This window comes from Hirundo rustica, chromosome 9 (genome assembly GCF_015227805.2).
Source record: "Hirundo rustica isolate bHirRus1 chromosome 9, bHirRus1.pri.v3, whole genome shotgun sequence".
NCBI classification, from domain to species: domain Eukaryota; kingdom Metazoa; phylum Chordata; class Aves; order Passeriformes; family Hirundinidae; genus Hirundo; species Hirundo rustica.
In genome coordinates this window covers 5128374-5141592 of record NC_053458.1, presented here as the reverse complement: position 1 = coordinate 5141592, position 13219 = coordinate 5128374, and the positions used below count along the sequence as shown (strand labels likewise).

Below are 13219 nucleotides of genomic sequence, written 5' to 3'. Positions count from 1 at the left end.
GCCCTGGCATTTTGCTGTTACAGCCACGGAGCAGATTCCAGGCCTAGTACCCACAGGCTGTGCTGGTTGTAAGGATTTCACAGTTTCTGGACAGCGGCCAAATATAAATGCTTATGAATAAAGAGGCAAGATGAGGGGGACAGCAGAGAGCAGGGAAATGCAAGGAGCACTGTGGACACACAGATCAGCCACAGCAGCTTTTGGGGTCTTTCAGATAAGCAATCCTGTAAAGAGAATGGGGTCAGCAAAAGAATACACCCCAAAAACCACTCTTCAAATGGAGCATCCATTCACCAGCGATGGACAGTCTAAGGGAACAGAGTTGCTGCTTAAGCTCATGAAAGCTGAGTGTAAGGCCTTTGAAGAGTAACAGCAGCCTCTCAGAGGATACTGAGGCAGTGTTTCCTAAGAGACTCCCTTACGTGGTAATTGGAGCCAGAGCACGAGGCCAGTAGCACCACGCCAGAAGCGCTGCAGTTCCCAACTGCCCTCAGAGGAAAAGATGACTGTATCTGAAATCTCCTGGATTATTTACAAAACATACATGCCTTCAATTGCCACTGGAAATGTGCACCCGGTGATAACTGACAGTTTTAAGAAGCTGGAGGGGATTGTTCTGCTGCACATCCAGGAACCCCGTGCAACACTATCTGAGCGCTCTGATGTCTTCCCTGGGTTTTACATGCCGAGCACTGAGCGCAGCGTGGGCGGGTTTGCCGTGGCTGATAATGGATTATTTGACAAAAGGCCAACATTAGCTGTGTGCTGCCTCCAGTTGTGGTGAGGAAGGTATTGGGACTTTTCCAGTCCCACACACATTGCATTCACAGATAGAATGTAGCAGCAATTATGCTGCACAGCTTAAAAGTTATTAACTGAGCGGGGAAAAGGGGCCAGGGAGAAGAGGGACCGTGATTCTCGGACTAAGGCAGTCATCCCTAGAATACAGTTTTGAAGGGAAAGCAATTTCAGGGAGAAGCTGAAGGGGATAACAAGTTTCAGTGCACTGAAGCGAAAAAAGGACAAAAGACAATCAAAACCTCAAACCCTGAGGGAGATTTTTGATTGCTAGGGGAAGTGCTCCCTGGTTTGTTTGGGTTTTTCCTTGGATGTTCCATAACCTAGAAGTGCAAAGTGGTTCAAAGTTCTACCCAGAGATATTGTTTGAATTTGTCTCCCTTTATTTCTGTGCTGGTCATTAGAGCTGGGCAGAACAACCAAAGAAGAGTTTGCCCTGATGTCCATGTGCTCCACTGCCTGACAATGCCAGCCCTACTTCTCTCATCCATTTTCTGACAAAGGCTGAGATCTGGGGAGGCACAGAGCACCCTTGCCTCCCACTGACTTCACACTCCTCCCCTGGGCATCACTCCTAGCTCAGTTACATCCTCCTGTTCTCAGATCTTCAAAAAAAGATCATGTTCTCTGTTACTTGCTTGTCAACAATCTTTAGCATCACAAACACCACGAAATGGTGTGGTCTGAAATGGCCTGAAATGGTCTGAAATGCTGTCCATCTTCTCTCAACTGCCAAGGTTTTGGCTCTGTGCCACGTGTCTCATGAAAAGCAGTGGATATAAGGAGACACTGTGTCTGTGAGGACCACAGAGCAGAGCTGGGCACTGGCTTCATCTTGCCATGAAGACAAATGCACTCTTAGCCAGGTGGACACATAAGCAGAGCATGACCAGTGGGACAAAAAAGCAACCTGTAATGTCCTTCAGTATAATCTACAAACATTTCCAAACTTAGAGGCAGCAGAGTCTCAAGGCTTTAGACCATGCCACAAAGCAGAGGGGAGGGAATCAGGCCTGTCACCTGCTACTTTCTCATGTTATGCAGCTGACAATCCTTTATGTTGTTCTGGGAATCCTCTTCCAAATGGGGGCTGCAAGGGGTTCATGTTTCTGAGGGTGGGTACTCTGATGCCAGGTATGAAGGTATCTGTCATTTCCTCATTATAAAATTTAGAAAAAGGTTCAAAAAGATCTAAGAAGAGTATTCTCTTCCTCCTTTTGTTTGCTCCTGCCCTAATTATCTTTGTTCCATAATTGTCCTCACTGACAGAATGAAAAAAAAAAAAAAAAAGGTTGAAAACTACCAGTCCCACACTGAGCCATAAAGAAACCTGGAGGGAAGAGATTTACATCCAGCTGCAAAGGCACCTAGGAATCCTTGTAGCAATAATGGATCATTTTGTTGTGGCATGGATATTATTTATCCTTTTCAAACAAACAAGCAAACAAACATGCAAAAAAGTCCTTCCACTTGCTTACCACATTACCGTGCCTTCTTCTCCTGAAAATACTGATGTTCTTACCCCACCAAGTAAATGGAAAAGGGGAAATAGGGCATGAATATGTATAATAAAATCAGGAACAGACAGATTTTCAAGACCAAGCTGTAGGCCATATTTTCCCCTGCTGTGACTATGGAAATCTCAGCATGATAGGTCCATCCACAGAGTGCCAAATATTCCAAGGACCTAAGATAAAGGCTGCAACTTTATTGAGGTTATTCTTTTCTACTGCTCTTCAAAAAGGTCAAGATTATTCCTATTACATCCACTGCCAAAAAACAGCATAATTAAAACAGATGGACAGATTTTAATTTGTAGCAGGTTTCTATTCACAATGGATGTCTGTTTAGGGTACTTGTTTAAAATCTGGTAATGTTAAATTTGTAACAACAACAAAAAAATAATGGAGTTCTGTGTTTTCATATAATTAATTTATAGCAAATGTTTAAATAGAGATTCTGTTCATAGCATATCCAACTACAGTGTATATATCAAAACCAGAGACCAAATTTTCACATTATGGCCTTAAAAGCAAATCCCAGGGATGCGGCTGCATGGGAACCCTGTAAATACTTCATTAAGGGAGATGCTGTAGAAATAAAAGAGGCACTGGCTTCCTGTAGGTGAGGGGCATGCCAAATCACCGTGTGGGGGACACTGGGTTGAGGTAAGTATCATCCCTGCCTCCCAGGCAGTAATTTGGCAACACCACGGCGTTGGGGTGGAACCAAGGGCACGGGCTGGTAAAAGCTGGAGCGATACCTGAGATCCGAGTGCGCCAAGTTGAGCTGGCCCACGTGCAGCAGCCTCTCCCGGGACAGCGCGTGGTCCCGCACCAGGGAGTTCCCCGCGTGCAGGAACAGGCCCTGCCTGCAGACAGGCACCGAGCTACTCGTCATCTCCATGTCCATCATGTTCTTCTTCTCAGAGATCAAACTGCAGTGATTGTAGCCACCGTTCACTGTCAAAAAAATAAGTTAACAAAACAGGATAAGGCTTTGACTATGAACTCTCTCCACTGACAAGTACTTTGTAAACTCATTTTGGGTTTCTTTCCAAAATTCTCGTATTTTCAACAAGGCAGTGGAAATGAAAGGTTTCACAAGGAAGCAAAAATTAATTGCAAAGGAAGATGGATCTGTGAACTATGGTTGCTTACTTCTCCCTGAAGAGAAATGCAGCATCTTCTGACCTGCACAGTCAGCTGTATTCAGTGGGTTTGGACTGAGGCGTTTAAGACCACTTTGGATGCCCTCCAGCTTATAGTGGATCTTTCTATCAGCTCTGCTCTGCTTGTAACCGTGACATAAATAATCATTATATCCTCTGGAGCTCCATCGGGATTTATTCCATTCCTATTCTGGCTTTATCCCATCATAATTTAACTCACTTCAGGGTCAATACCTACCTTAGCAGGACTGTATATTAAGACTTTTGACTGTTAATTGGGGTAGATGAATCTCATTTAAAGAGCATCTAAATACACCGCTGAACACTGTGAATAAGTTTTTAAAGACCACACCACCAAGAGAAGATAGTAAATCAGTCATATTACAATACCCAATTCACTGTTCCTCTCTTCCCAACAGCAGAATTACCTGCAAAACAGCCAAGATGTATCTTCCCTCCAAAATACTGTAGATCCTTTTTAAGTGTTTAAGACTTACACTGGACTTGTAATAAAACACTTTCTTTCATTCCCCAAATGACACAAGTCTGAAATTCATTAGGGCTTTCTAAATATGTACTTTACCAATTTTATCCTATTATCAAAACATAGAAACTTGAAGCTTCCTTCAAAGCTCAGCAATACCAACTGTAGCACACACTGATACCTGTTTGTGAGAAGACAGAGATTTCCTAGAATAACATGAACACTATCCCTGTGCTGTCAAAAATAATTATCTTCTCTCATAGCTGTCAAATCAGAGAACACATTCACTCCCCACAAAGGAACAGAACACTTACGCTAAATCCATGAAATTCTGTTTCAGCTAATCCATTTGCCTTCACAAAGTACCTTACAGATTCATGAGTAAGAGCTAAAAATTTCTTGCACAACAGTGCTCTGAGTGCAGTTGCACTTGCACCAAAGCCTCTGAAATGTGCTCACCACATGTGAGCTGGAACAACGATGGACAAGGAACAACACCAGCAGCTCATGGGTTTTTTCCCCCACAGCAACTAAAAAAAGCACTGTGAGATTATGTCCGAGCATAGACAACCAAAATGTTCAAGTGTCCAAACACATGTGAAAGCGAATTCATTACCTCTGAAAAAAAAAAAAAGGAAAAAGTCCACTTTACACCACTGTAACTGAGAACAGAATCTGGCCCTTTGACAACTGGCTGTTCTATACAATATTAATATCACTGGCTGGCACACATAAGATTTAAGCACTTTCCATGTCTGGAACCAGATCTCTTCTTTCACTGGTATCAAGGGGCCTTTAACCTACATTCTGTAACTTACCAATAACAGATGAAAAGAGCACACACTCCTTGCCTTCGACCAGAGGGTTCACCCCGCTTGCACTATACCATAGCCATTCCATAAATCCATATAAAAAACTAATCCTAATTTACAGAGAGTAAATCTAATAAAAGCAGAATGGTTTCCAGAAGGATCTCATGGAAGTGGAATCCATCAAGGTAACTTTTGTCTTTTTGTGTCCTGCAGTTTTGATTTATATCTTCACATTTAAGCGTTCGCAAGGGAACGGAAGGAGTTGATACAGTAGTGTGCAAAGGCTGCAATCAGGCAATTCCTTCCATATGAGTAATCAAGTTCGTTCCATTTTGGATATCTTGCTTCTTTCATTCTGGGGTAAACTGACTTTGGGGGAGGTTTTTTCTTGATTTATGCCAGATTAAGTCACGTAAGAATTGGTCCCATGGACTGTGATGAGGCTACACACCTCAGGAAGGACAGCTCACACTGGTCAGGACCTGTAGGGTCAGCCCTACATTTCTTGTTTAGGGGTAAATTATCCTAGAACAAAACAGAACATTTCCCTACACAAAGGTAAACCTGTCTGTCCAACAATGAGATCAACATTAAAACACCCCTACTAAAGTGCAATAGATCTCCTTCTTCCCTAGGGAACACTGTTTACCATTAAGGAAGGCTTCACCCTTACTGACAAAATTCGCTATTAAGGCCACGAAGGTAAGAGCAAAAAAACTTACCAAAAGGGTAATTATCAGCAATAAATGCATGCTGCAGCGCTTTGGAGTTTACCTAATTAAGACCAATGAACAAATAACTGAAAGATGTCTAATTGAAATGACTCACATTCGAAATAGAGACAGATTTGAAATATTTGCTTAACATACTAGATATCCCCAGAGAGTTGTGGGTTTTGCGGCAAAGACCAAACTAGGTCATTTGCCTTTTTTTTTTTCTTACTGTTCATTCTCTTTAATTACTTCTTGTTAAAAAAAAAAAAAAAAAATTGCCATTCTTGGTTTTGTTTGGATGTGATGTCCAAAATTTACCACGACAACACTGAGAAATGGAACGCCGTTACTGGCAGCTGGGTCAGTCACGTGAGACGAGTGAAAGACCAAACAGTACCAGATTTTCTCAAACAAGTGAAAATCTCCACACTGAAAGAGGCCATCACATCCCTCCACTGAGAGGAAATTATTAACTCAAAAGCTGCCAACACAGCAAAGCCATGGGGGAGAAGGTGCCGTACCAACACTCAGCACCTCACTCCATATAACGAGTATAATCCACACCCTGAATGTCTGGAGTGACTGCCACAATTCCTACACAGTCAGTAATTTAAACCCATCCAGAGAGATGCACAGCACTGTGCTGCTAACTGAAAACTCTAACGAATGAACTGAGTGCTTCAAAACACAGAATCTTCAAAGTGATGCATGGAATAGGCCATTTTTGACATTTTCAACAATAACAACAAAACCAAGACTTTGTTGTTTTTTTATGCCTGTCATGCCATTCTCTATGGTGAATGGGAGAGATTGTCTTAATCCTGTGATCCCAAGCCTTAGGGGCAGAAAAGTAGCAAAGGAAAAGAAAGCAAAGGATGGGAAATAGATACTACAGTTGTTCTTACATCCCTTAAAAGGCAGGCCCAGCTGTGTGAGTGTGGAGACAGATTTTCTATGCCTTGTGGAAAAACATGGCTTCTCCTTTGTTTCAGTGAACCCCTTTTAGCAGGGATATGAGTGTGAGCCTAAATTTTTCTATTATGGACACAATTTAAGAAAAGGAAGAGCATTTTAGAAGTAGCTGGAGTGATTAGCCACAGATGCCATTACAGCCTTAGTAGACTTTACCCAAGTGTAACACTGGTATTTCCAGTTAGATCTCAGAACAAGACATCCTAAACAAGGACTTCCAGATCTTAGCCTAGAGATCCAAGAAGAAGGAATGTTCAGATGTTCACAGTCATTTGCACCATCTCGTACACGTCAAACATCTTGACATTTGGGCTTTTCACTACTTCCCAGAGGAAAGTTCTGCACTCTTGAGTCTCTTTTGTTGCTGTTTGTCCTCCCCCAAGGAGTGAAATGGTTAACAGTAACAGCACTAAATTTTCACTGCTGCATTCAAGAGTTCCTAATGTCAAAGAGGAACAAAGCAGCTCACACCACATCCCTGGTTCACCCTGGATCTCTGTATCAGTTACAACCTGTTCACATTTTAAGGTCTGTTACAGCTGATAGAGACATGGCTTCATTTATTTATAATGCTTTTACACTACCTTAATAAAAAGATAGTGAGAGCCAAAACATTCTTTATCACCGAGCAGACCAAAGTATATAGTGAGGATCAAGTGAAGACCAAATTTGTCCTACACTGGTGTTTCAAAATGGGTGGCAGATCCTCTGCCTATTTCCAAATAGATACAGATGACAGCAACCTAAAAGATTAGGATTAAAATCAATAGCACTGAATAAGATTAGAATAAAAAAGAAGGATCTCTTTTCTCCAAGTTTTTACGAACCATGCAATAAAATCCTACAACAAAAATACTTATTTCTTTACTTTCACATTGATGTATGAGTGAAGACAGAAGGGCTAAGAAAACCCTTGTAAACTAAAACAACCCAGATAGAGAAATAATTTGTTGAGTATCAATCTTGAAAACTCATGAAAGATAAATACAAGCCATGTGTGTCTTTCTAGTAAATTCTGGACCCTAAGTGTTGGCTACATCCATATTTGTTATTTCATGTTCAATTTATTTTTAAAACTAGTTATTTGGATTGCATTATATTTCTGTTCTGGAGAATTTATCTTTGCAGACTACACACAGTATTTTAGGAGAGTAAATGTGTACAGTTGGCACTACTGAGTAAAGCAGTATGGTTAATTTTATATCAGTCCAGCTTAACATAATTTGAAAACAGTTCAGTAGTTTACAGATCTGTAACTTTTTCACTTTCGAGCATGTGGATAGATTTGGCTCCCATATTTGACTTTATCATGATATTTTAAAGGCAGCAAAGAACACATAATAATCTACTACATCTTTCACTGCTAAATCAGCTACAATGTTACAAAGTTTAGATTTCCATCTGAAACCTGCACAACACTTTTTAAACTTAGCAAGTACAGCCAAGATTCAGGAAAACACACACCATGAGCTTTAGTTCCAGTGACTTCACAGGCTCAGCTAACATTCTGAGTTAGACTCTAGATGTGTAAGGATAGAACTATTTTAGGCAATAGAGAATAGATTCTCAGAAAAATACAGAAACATACTGTCTACTATCAAAAGGAGTCTTTCCTTACAAGCAGGTTTGAAACTCAACATTCTTGGCTTCTATTTGGATCTCAGACCTTTAAATTGTGCAACCAAACAGAGGTGAGAGCAGACTGAAAATGACCATTGGCCTCTCTTGTGACAATCAGGACAAAACCTTTCATAACTGGATGAAACACAGGTCTTGTCGTTACATTCATTGTTGCAGAGTCTCCTCTGCTTGGAATCACCCTTTTCCTGTTGCCAGGCAATTTGAAAAATATTGTTCACAGCACATCTGGCCTTTTTTGTGGTCAGTTATCCTTCCTCACTACTTGGATTTTAGTAATGGGGAAAAAACATTAAAAATAGATGTTTTATGAAAATATTAAGCTCAACAAACGTTATTTTAATTAAAAGGAAATCCTCAAACCCTCCTAATGGGCACTTGGAGAATATAAGCTCAATGTAATGAAATTTGATGTGTTACTTTTTCTGTTTTCTTTAAGAAGACCATGTTTGGAATAGGTTTATTTCTCCATATTTCTGATGGGTAGGATATCCACACCCCCCAAATGTGCTTTTGGTGTAAGCTTTAGTAAGACAAGTATACACTGTTTAGGGTTAAGTACACTCTCACCTGCCCTTGGTCCCCTTGGTTTGTCTTTTTTGCTGCTCTAAAAGGACACCACCAGGGTTTTCACAGCACCCTGTCATTAGACAGAGCCTGCAGGCTGAAAGAAATCAAGTGAGTCTTTCAAGACAGAAGTTCACACATTTCATGATGAGGTACTTGAATTGTTCCCCTTGTAAAGATGCTTTCATAATTGATTATGTGATTCCACTGGGAATCAGGATCTTTCCATACGTGCACAGACTGAAGAAATCTATTCATTTTCTGTTGTCCTTTAAGTCATTTAATTCCCTAACAGTCCGAGTATGCCTACTATGAACTGCATGTGGGTTATTACTTTCCTATTTACTTACTAAGCCCTGAACTTTTAAACTCCCAGGTGTCCACTCCCCTATATTTTACTTAGCCCATTCAGTCTCTCTTTTCCATGGAAGTTCTAGCCAGCAGACCATGTAAAGACTCCACAGGGGTATGGACTCTCCCAAGCATTTGAAACACAAGGATGTGCAGGGAATGAAAGCTGGGGTTTTGCCATATGGCACCTTGCATATGTCTTATATAAACATATTCCAAGAAGGAATTTTATGTCTGCCTGGCTCAGCAGTACACTAAATACATTAGAAAGGAAAAAAAACAGCACAACAAAAAATATTTCCATCAAGATGTTGGGCTCTAAGTTTTAGGAGCCTGAAGTGTCACTGAGTCAGTAAGAACCACAAGGACAGAATCACTGTAGATCACTTGGGGTTACACAGAAAAATAAACATTGAGAAATGGAAGAAACTGGTAAGTAGAAAGCATTTTGTTCTTTTCAATGCAAGCTGGGTGGAGGAAAAGTCTGGAGGGATGTGGATTCACATCTAGTCTTGTGGACATAATTCTGACGCATACATTTGGAAACCAGTCTACTCACAGGCAAAAGAGATAGAAAATGATTCCTAATAGGAATCAATATGCACTGGAGGCTACAAAGAACTTGCCATGTTATAGGAATGCTCCAACATGTACAGGAAATACAGTGGAGGGGAGCTGGTAAACCTGCACATCACTGCCAGCTATGGGTTGTCTTCCATTTTGCTGGTCCTCCAAGAAGTGTGAATTAAGCTCCTTTCCTAGGAGATGCTTCATGAGTCTCTCCACTGCTATCATTGCTGCAAGCTCACTTGTTGCAAGAGCTTCCACACATTGTTTTCTGGTTCTTTATATATGAGGGATGAAAAGCTACAGCAAAAATGCACTTGGTTGCTGAAGATTACACATTCTCCTAAAAAACTTGCATTGGCTCCTCCATACTCTCACACACAACCTCCATCCAGTCTCACTGCAGACCTCTCACACCTAACAAGTAACCCACATCTCCTAGCAACACCTTTGTACTCTTACACAGAATAATTCTTTACAATGAAAACTCAAATTGCTACCACATAAGAGGCAAATGTTTCACCTAACCATCTCCTTGATCATTTAACACTTGATACCTAATACAGTAATGGCCTCTGCAGCTGAGAATTAACACTGCCAGGAAGAAAATTCAAGACAAACAAACAGTTTCCACAACATATGCTGAAAAGAGCAACAGCTTACCCCTGCTACTTTTCATTTGCTGTTTTCATTGTTTGACATTTCTTTCTGCCAGGATTTTGGCATTATTTCATGGCTTGATTTGAAATATATTTAACATCAAGTGATTTGCAATGTCATTTTCTATTTTACCAGAACTATGCTTGGGACTAATTCTACTCAAATTGAATTTACCCTTCTGCACTCAGTGCCAATGAATGGGCCTCTTGTAGACTCTCCTCTGACTGCAGTTTTAGGGCTGAAGACACATGCAGTGCCTGTTAAAGATGCAACTTAATGTATCACCAGTAAGCACAGTCTGCTGAAGGACAGTGGCAAACATAAGTTCTTGGTGCAGTAAATACCTATATGCCTTGCAGGACAGGAAAAAACCTTACTCTATGACTTAAACATAACTAGTTCAGGTGTCTATCCAAAATGGGGCAGCTTCAGATAACAGCTAGGAAGACTGAACATCCTGATTGTATCCATCTCTTCTAAATGTCAGATTCTGGGGATAACCTGTTCTGCTGTGGGTTTTTTTAACAGACTGTGGAACAGGGTAAAACAAGGCTATTGTGGAATCTGCTGCAAAAAGGTGAAGGCACAGGGAAGAAAAAAAGCAGAGATATGAGGATGAAGAAAAATTAAAGAGTATACAGAATGCTATAAACAGGGAAAATATTCTCATTGAATGGTGCTGTCTTACAGGAACACTGAATAAATAACAATGAGAAATTTAGCTCCTGCTAGAAGGCCTCTGTGAATCTCCCAGTGATGACAGTGGGCAGTTGCTATGGATTAGGAGGTACGTGGAGTACTCTGGTTTTTTTTAGCAACGCTGCCTTCTGTAAACTGGGTCTGCACTTTCCACACAAACCCTGTGAACAAGGTATCTCAGGGATTACATGAAGCTGGATATGCCATGAAGAAACCGATACAGAAGGATCACTGTAACCATGAGAAGCCCTTTGCTCTGACAAACACATTATGCAATCATGAAAAACAGGGCTGAGTCTTCAGAACATGATTTACTCTGTCCCGTGTCCCTACAGCATAATCCAGCCTCACAAACTTAAGGGGGTGTTTGACCAGTCTACTCCACAGGCTCCAGCAATTCCCCAGCATTTCCAGCAAATGATACAGGCTTTTCACTTGATTCAGGAATTCTTTTCTTTATGTCTAATTTAAAAGCCCCTTAGCACAATGTAGTCTGTTACATATTGTCCTGTCCAAACTGGACACCGAGAGGAGCCTGTTCTCTTGTCTTCCATAGCAACCTTTCATGTTTTTGTAGGCTGTCTCCACTCAGTCTTCTCTCGCCAGTGTTACACAGCCCTCATTATTCAATTTTTTTTTTCTCATAAATCATGTTTTCCAGAGCTCTGATCTCCTCCCTCTGTCTCTCTTCTGAACTGTCTACAGCAGACCTTTTTCTGTACTTTATACACCTTTTCTCTTCACACTTTTCACTATCAGATTCTGCTCTTTGCAGCTGGTAGCAGATACAGCCTTCTTTCACAGAGAGCCAGGAGCACAATGGCAGGCAGATCCAGCAGTTACATCTTATCTGAATTAATCTTTTTTTCTTGGATAAGACAGAGAATAATGAGATTAATGAATCTTTCATTCAGTTTTGCTGATGGTTTTTACTGTTGCATCGAACTGCTCTCTGAAAAATGCCTCGAAAGCCCATAATGGAACTTACCAAATGCCCACAGGCAGAGGTAAAGGTTACCTCCACCAGGATCCCCTCATACCAAAATACAACTTAGCAGCATAAAACACTCAACAAAAACTCTCAGGAACATTCTGCACGTATTTGCACAACGTCCAGGCTCTGGTGTTAGAGAAGTCTCAAAACTCTAATTAGGGCTGACTCCTCAGATCTAAAGCACTTTTTGTGCTGACCATTCCTGCCATCAAGAATATGTGAAAGGCATGAAATCATTCTAGCATGCTGATCCAATCCATCCCATGGAACTGAGAATAATTCATTAATCATATTGTCTCTGAGCCAGTTCTGTTCCTGCCTGGTTGTTGGTCAGGAGTCTCTGCCACGGGCAGTGAAATGAACAGCACTACAAAACTAGAAAAAGCAAGACTGGAGTTAGGAAGTCTTCCAGAAATGAGTATCTAAAGATGCACACTGAATTTTGACATCTGCATTTTAATAACAGTGCTTGAGTAGAGATACAAAGAGTGCAGCCAGGAACTCAGTAAATATTGTTGACTAACCAAAGTGAGCGGAGAGTCATGAACAGAAGGAAAGTCTAATCAGACTGGATTTGAGGGTCTCGGATGGAGGAAATTTAGCTTGTTACAACTCTGGGCAAACAATCCATTTCTTTCCGTTCCTCTTTGCCATCACCTTAGCACACTGCTAACCCTGATCATGTGCACTTTTATATGACCCTGGTGCTGGGAAAAAAAGGCCGATTAAGAGCTATGGAGATGCAAATGTTCACTGCACATGAAGTGGTGGCCGAAAGGTGTGCGAGGATCCCTAAATGTCAGGACCAAATGTTGTATAAGAACAATTTCTAAGTGGGAAACAGACCTCGAGGGTGAAGTGACCGAGTTTGTGAATAGCAAGCATAGCACAGGAATAGAGTGAAACTTCCAAAGACCACACAGTTGACAGGCTGAGCCCAGAAAGAATGCCAGTGTGCCTGGTGCAGTGTATTTCCTCTGGGATATCTCCATCTAGTTCAACCACACACTGTTGGATCTCGAGTGCATCTTTTAACAAGACATCAGATCTCATAGTGGAATCTTTAAATGATGGATAATTGCTTCAGTAGCAGCTTGTTCCATGGCTCTCAGCATGAATTTTAAATAGCTTCAGCTTGACTGCAGTTCAGGCACTGGGTCTCACATTATGACTTTGTGTGCTAGGTGAAAACAGATGACATACCCGGTATTCTCTCCCTCTGCAGATTACTTCAGGCTTGGCTCCTACCTTCACTGATTAACTGTCTGCTTTCTTCATTTTCTCACACTACAG

At 41.1% G+C, this 13219-nt stretch overlaps 1 protein-coding gene across 5 annotated transcripts in view; it reads right to left on the bottom strand.

The window, feature by feature from the left end:
• GLIS1 (GLIS family zinc finger 1) overlaps positions 1–13219 on the bottom strand; it is a 188225-nt gene that overhangs the window by 93277 nt on the left and 81729 nt on the right. For all 5 annotated transcript variants that reach the window (XM_040073138.1, XM_040073139.1, XM_058421762.1 and 2 more), the window contains one exon: positions 3062–3260. In XM_040073138.1, the coding sequence (XP_039929072.1) occupies positions 3062–3260 (199 nt within the window). The remainder of the gene's footprint in view (positions 1–3061; positions 3261–13219) is intronic.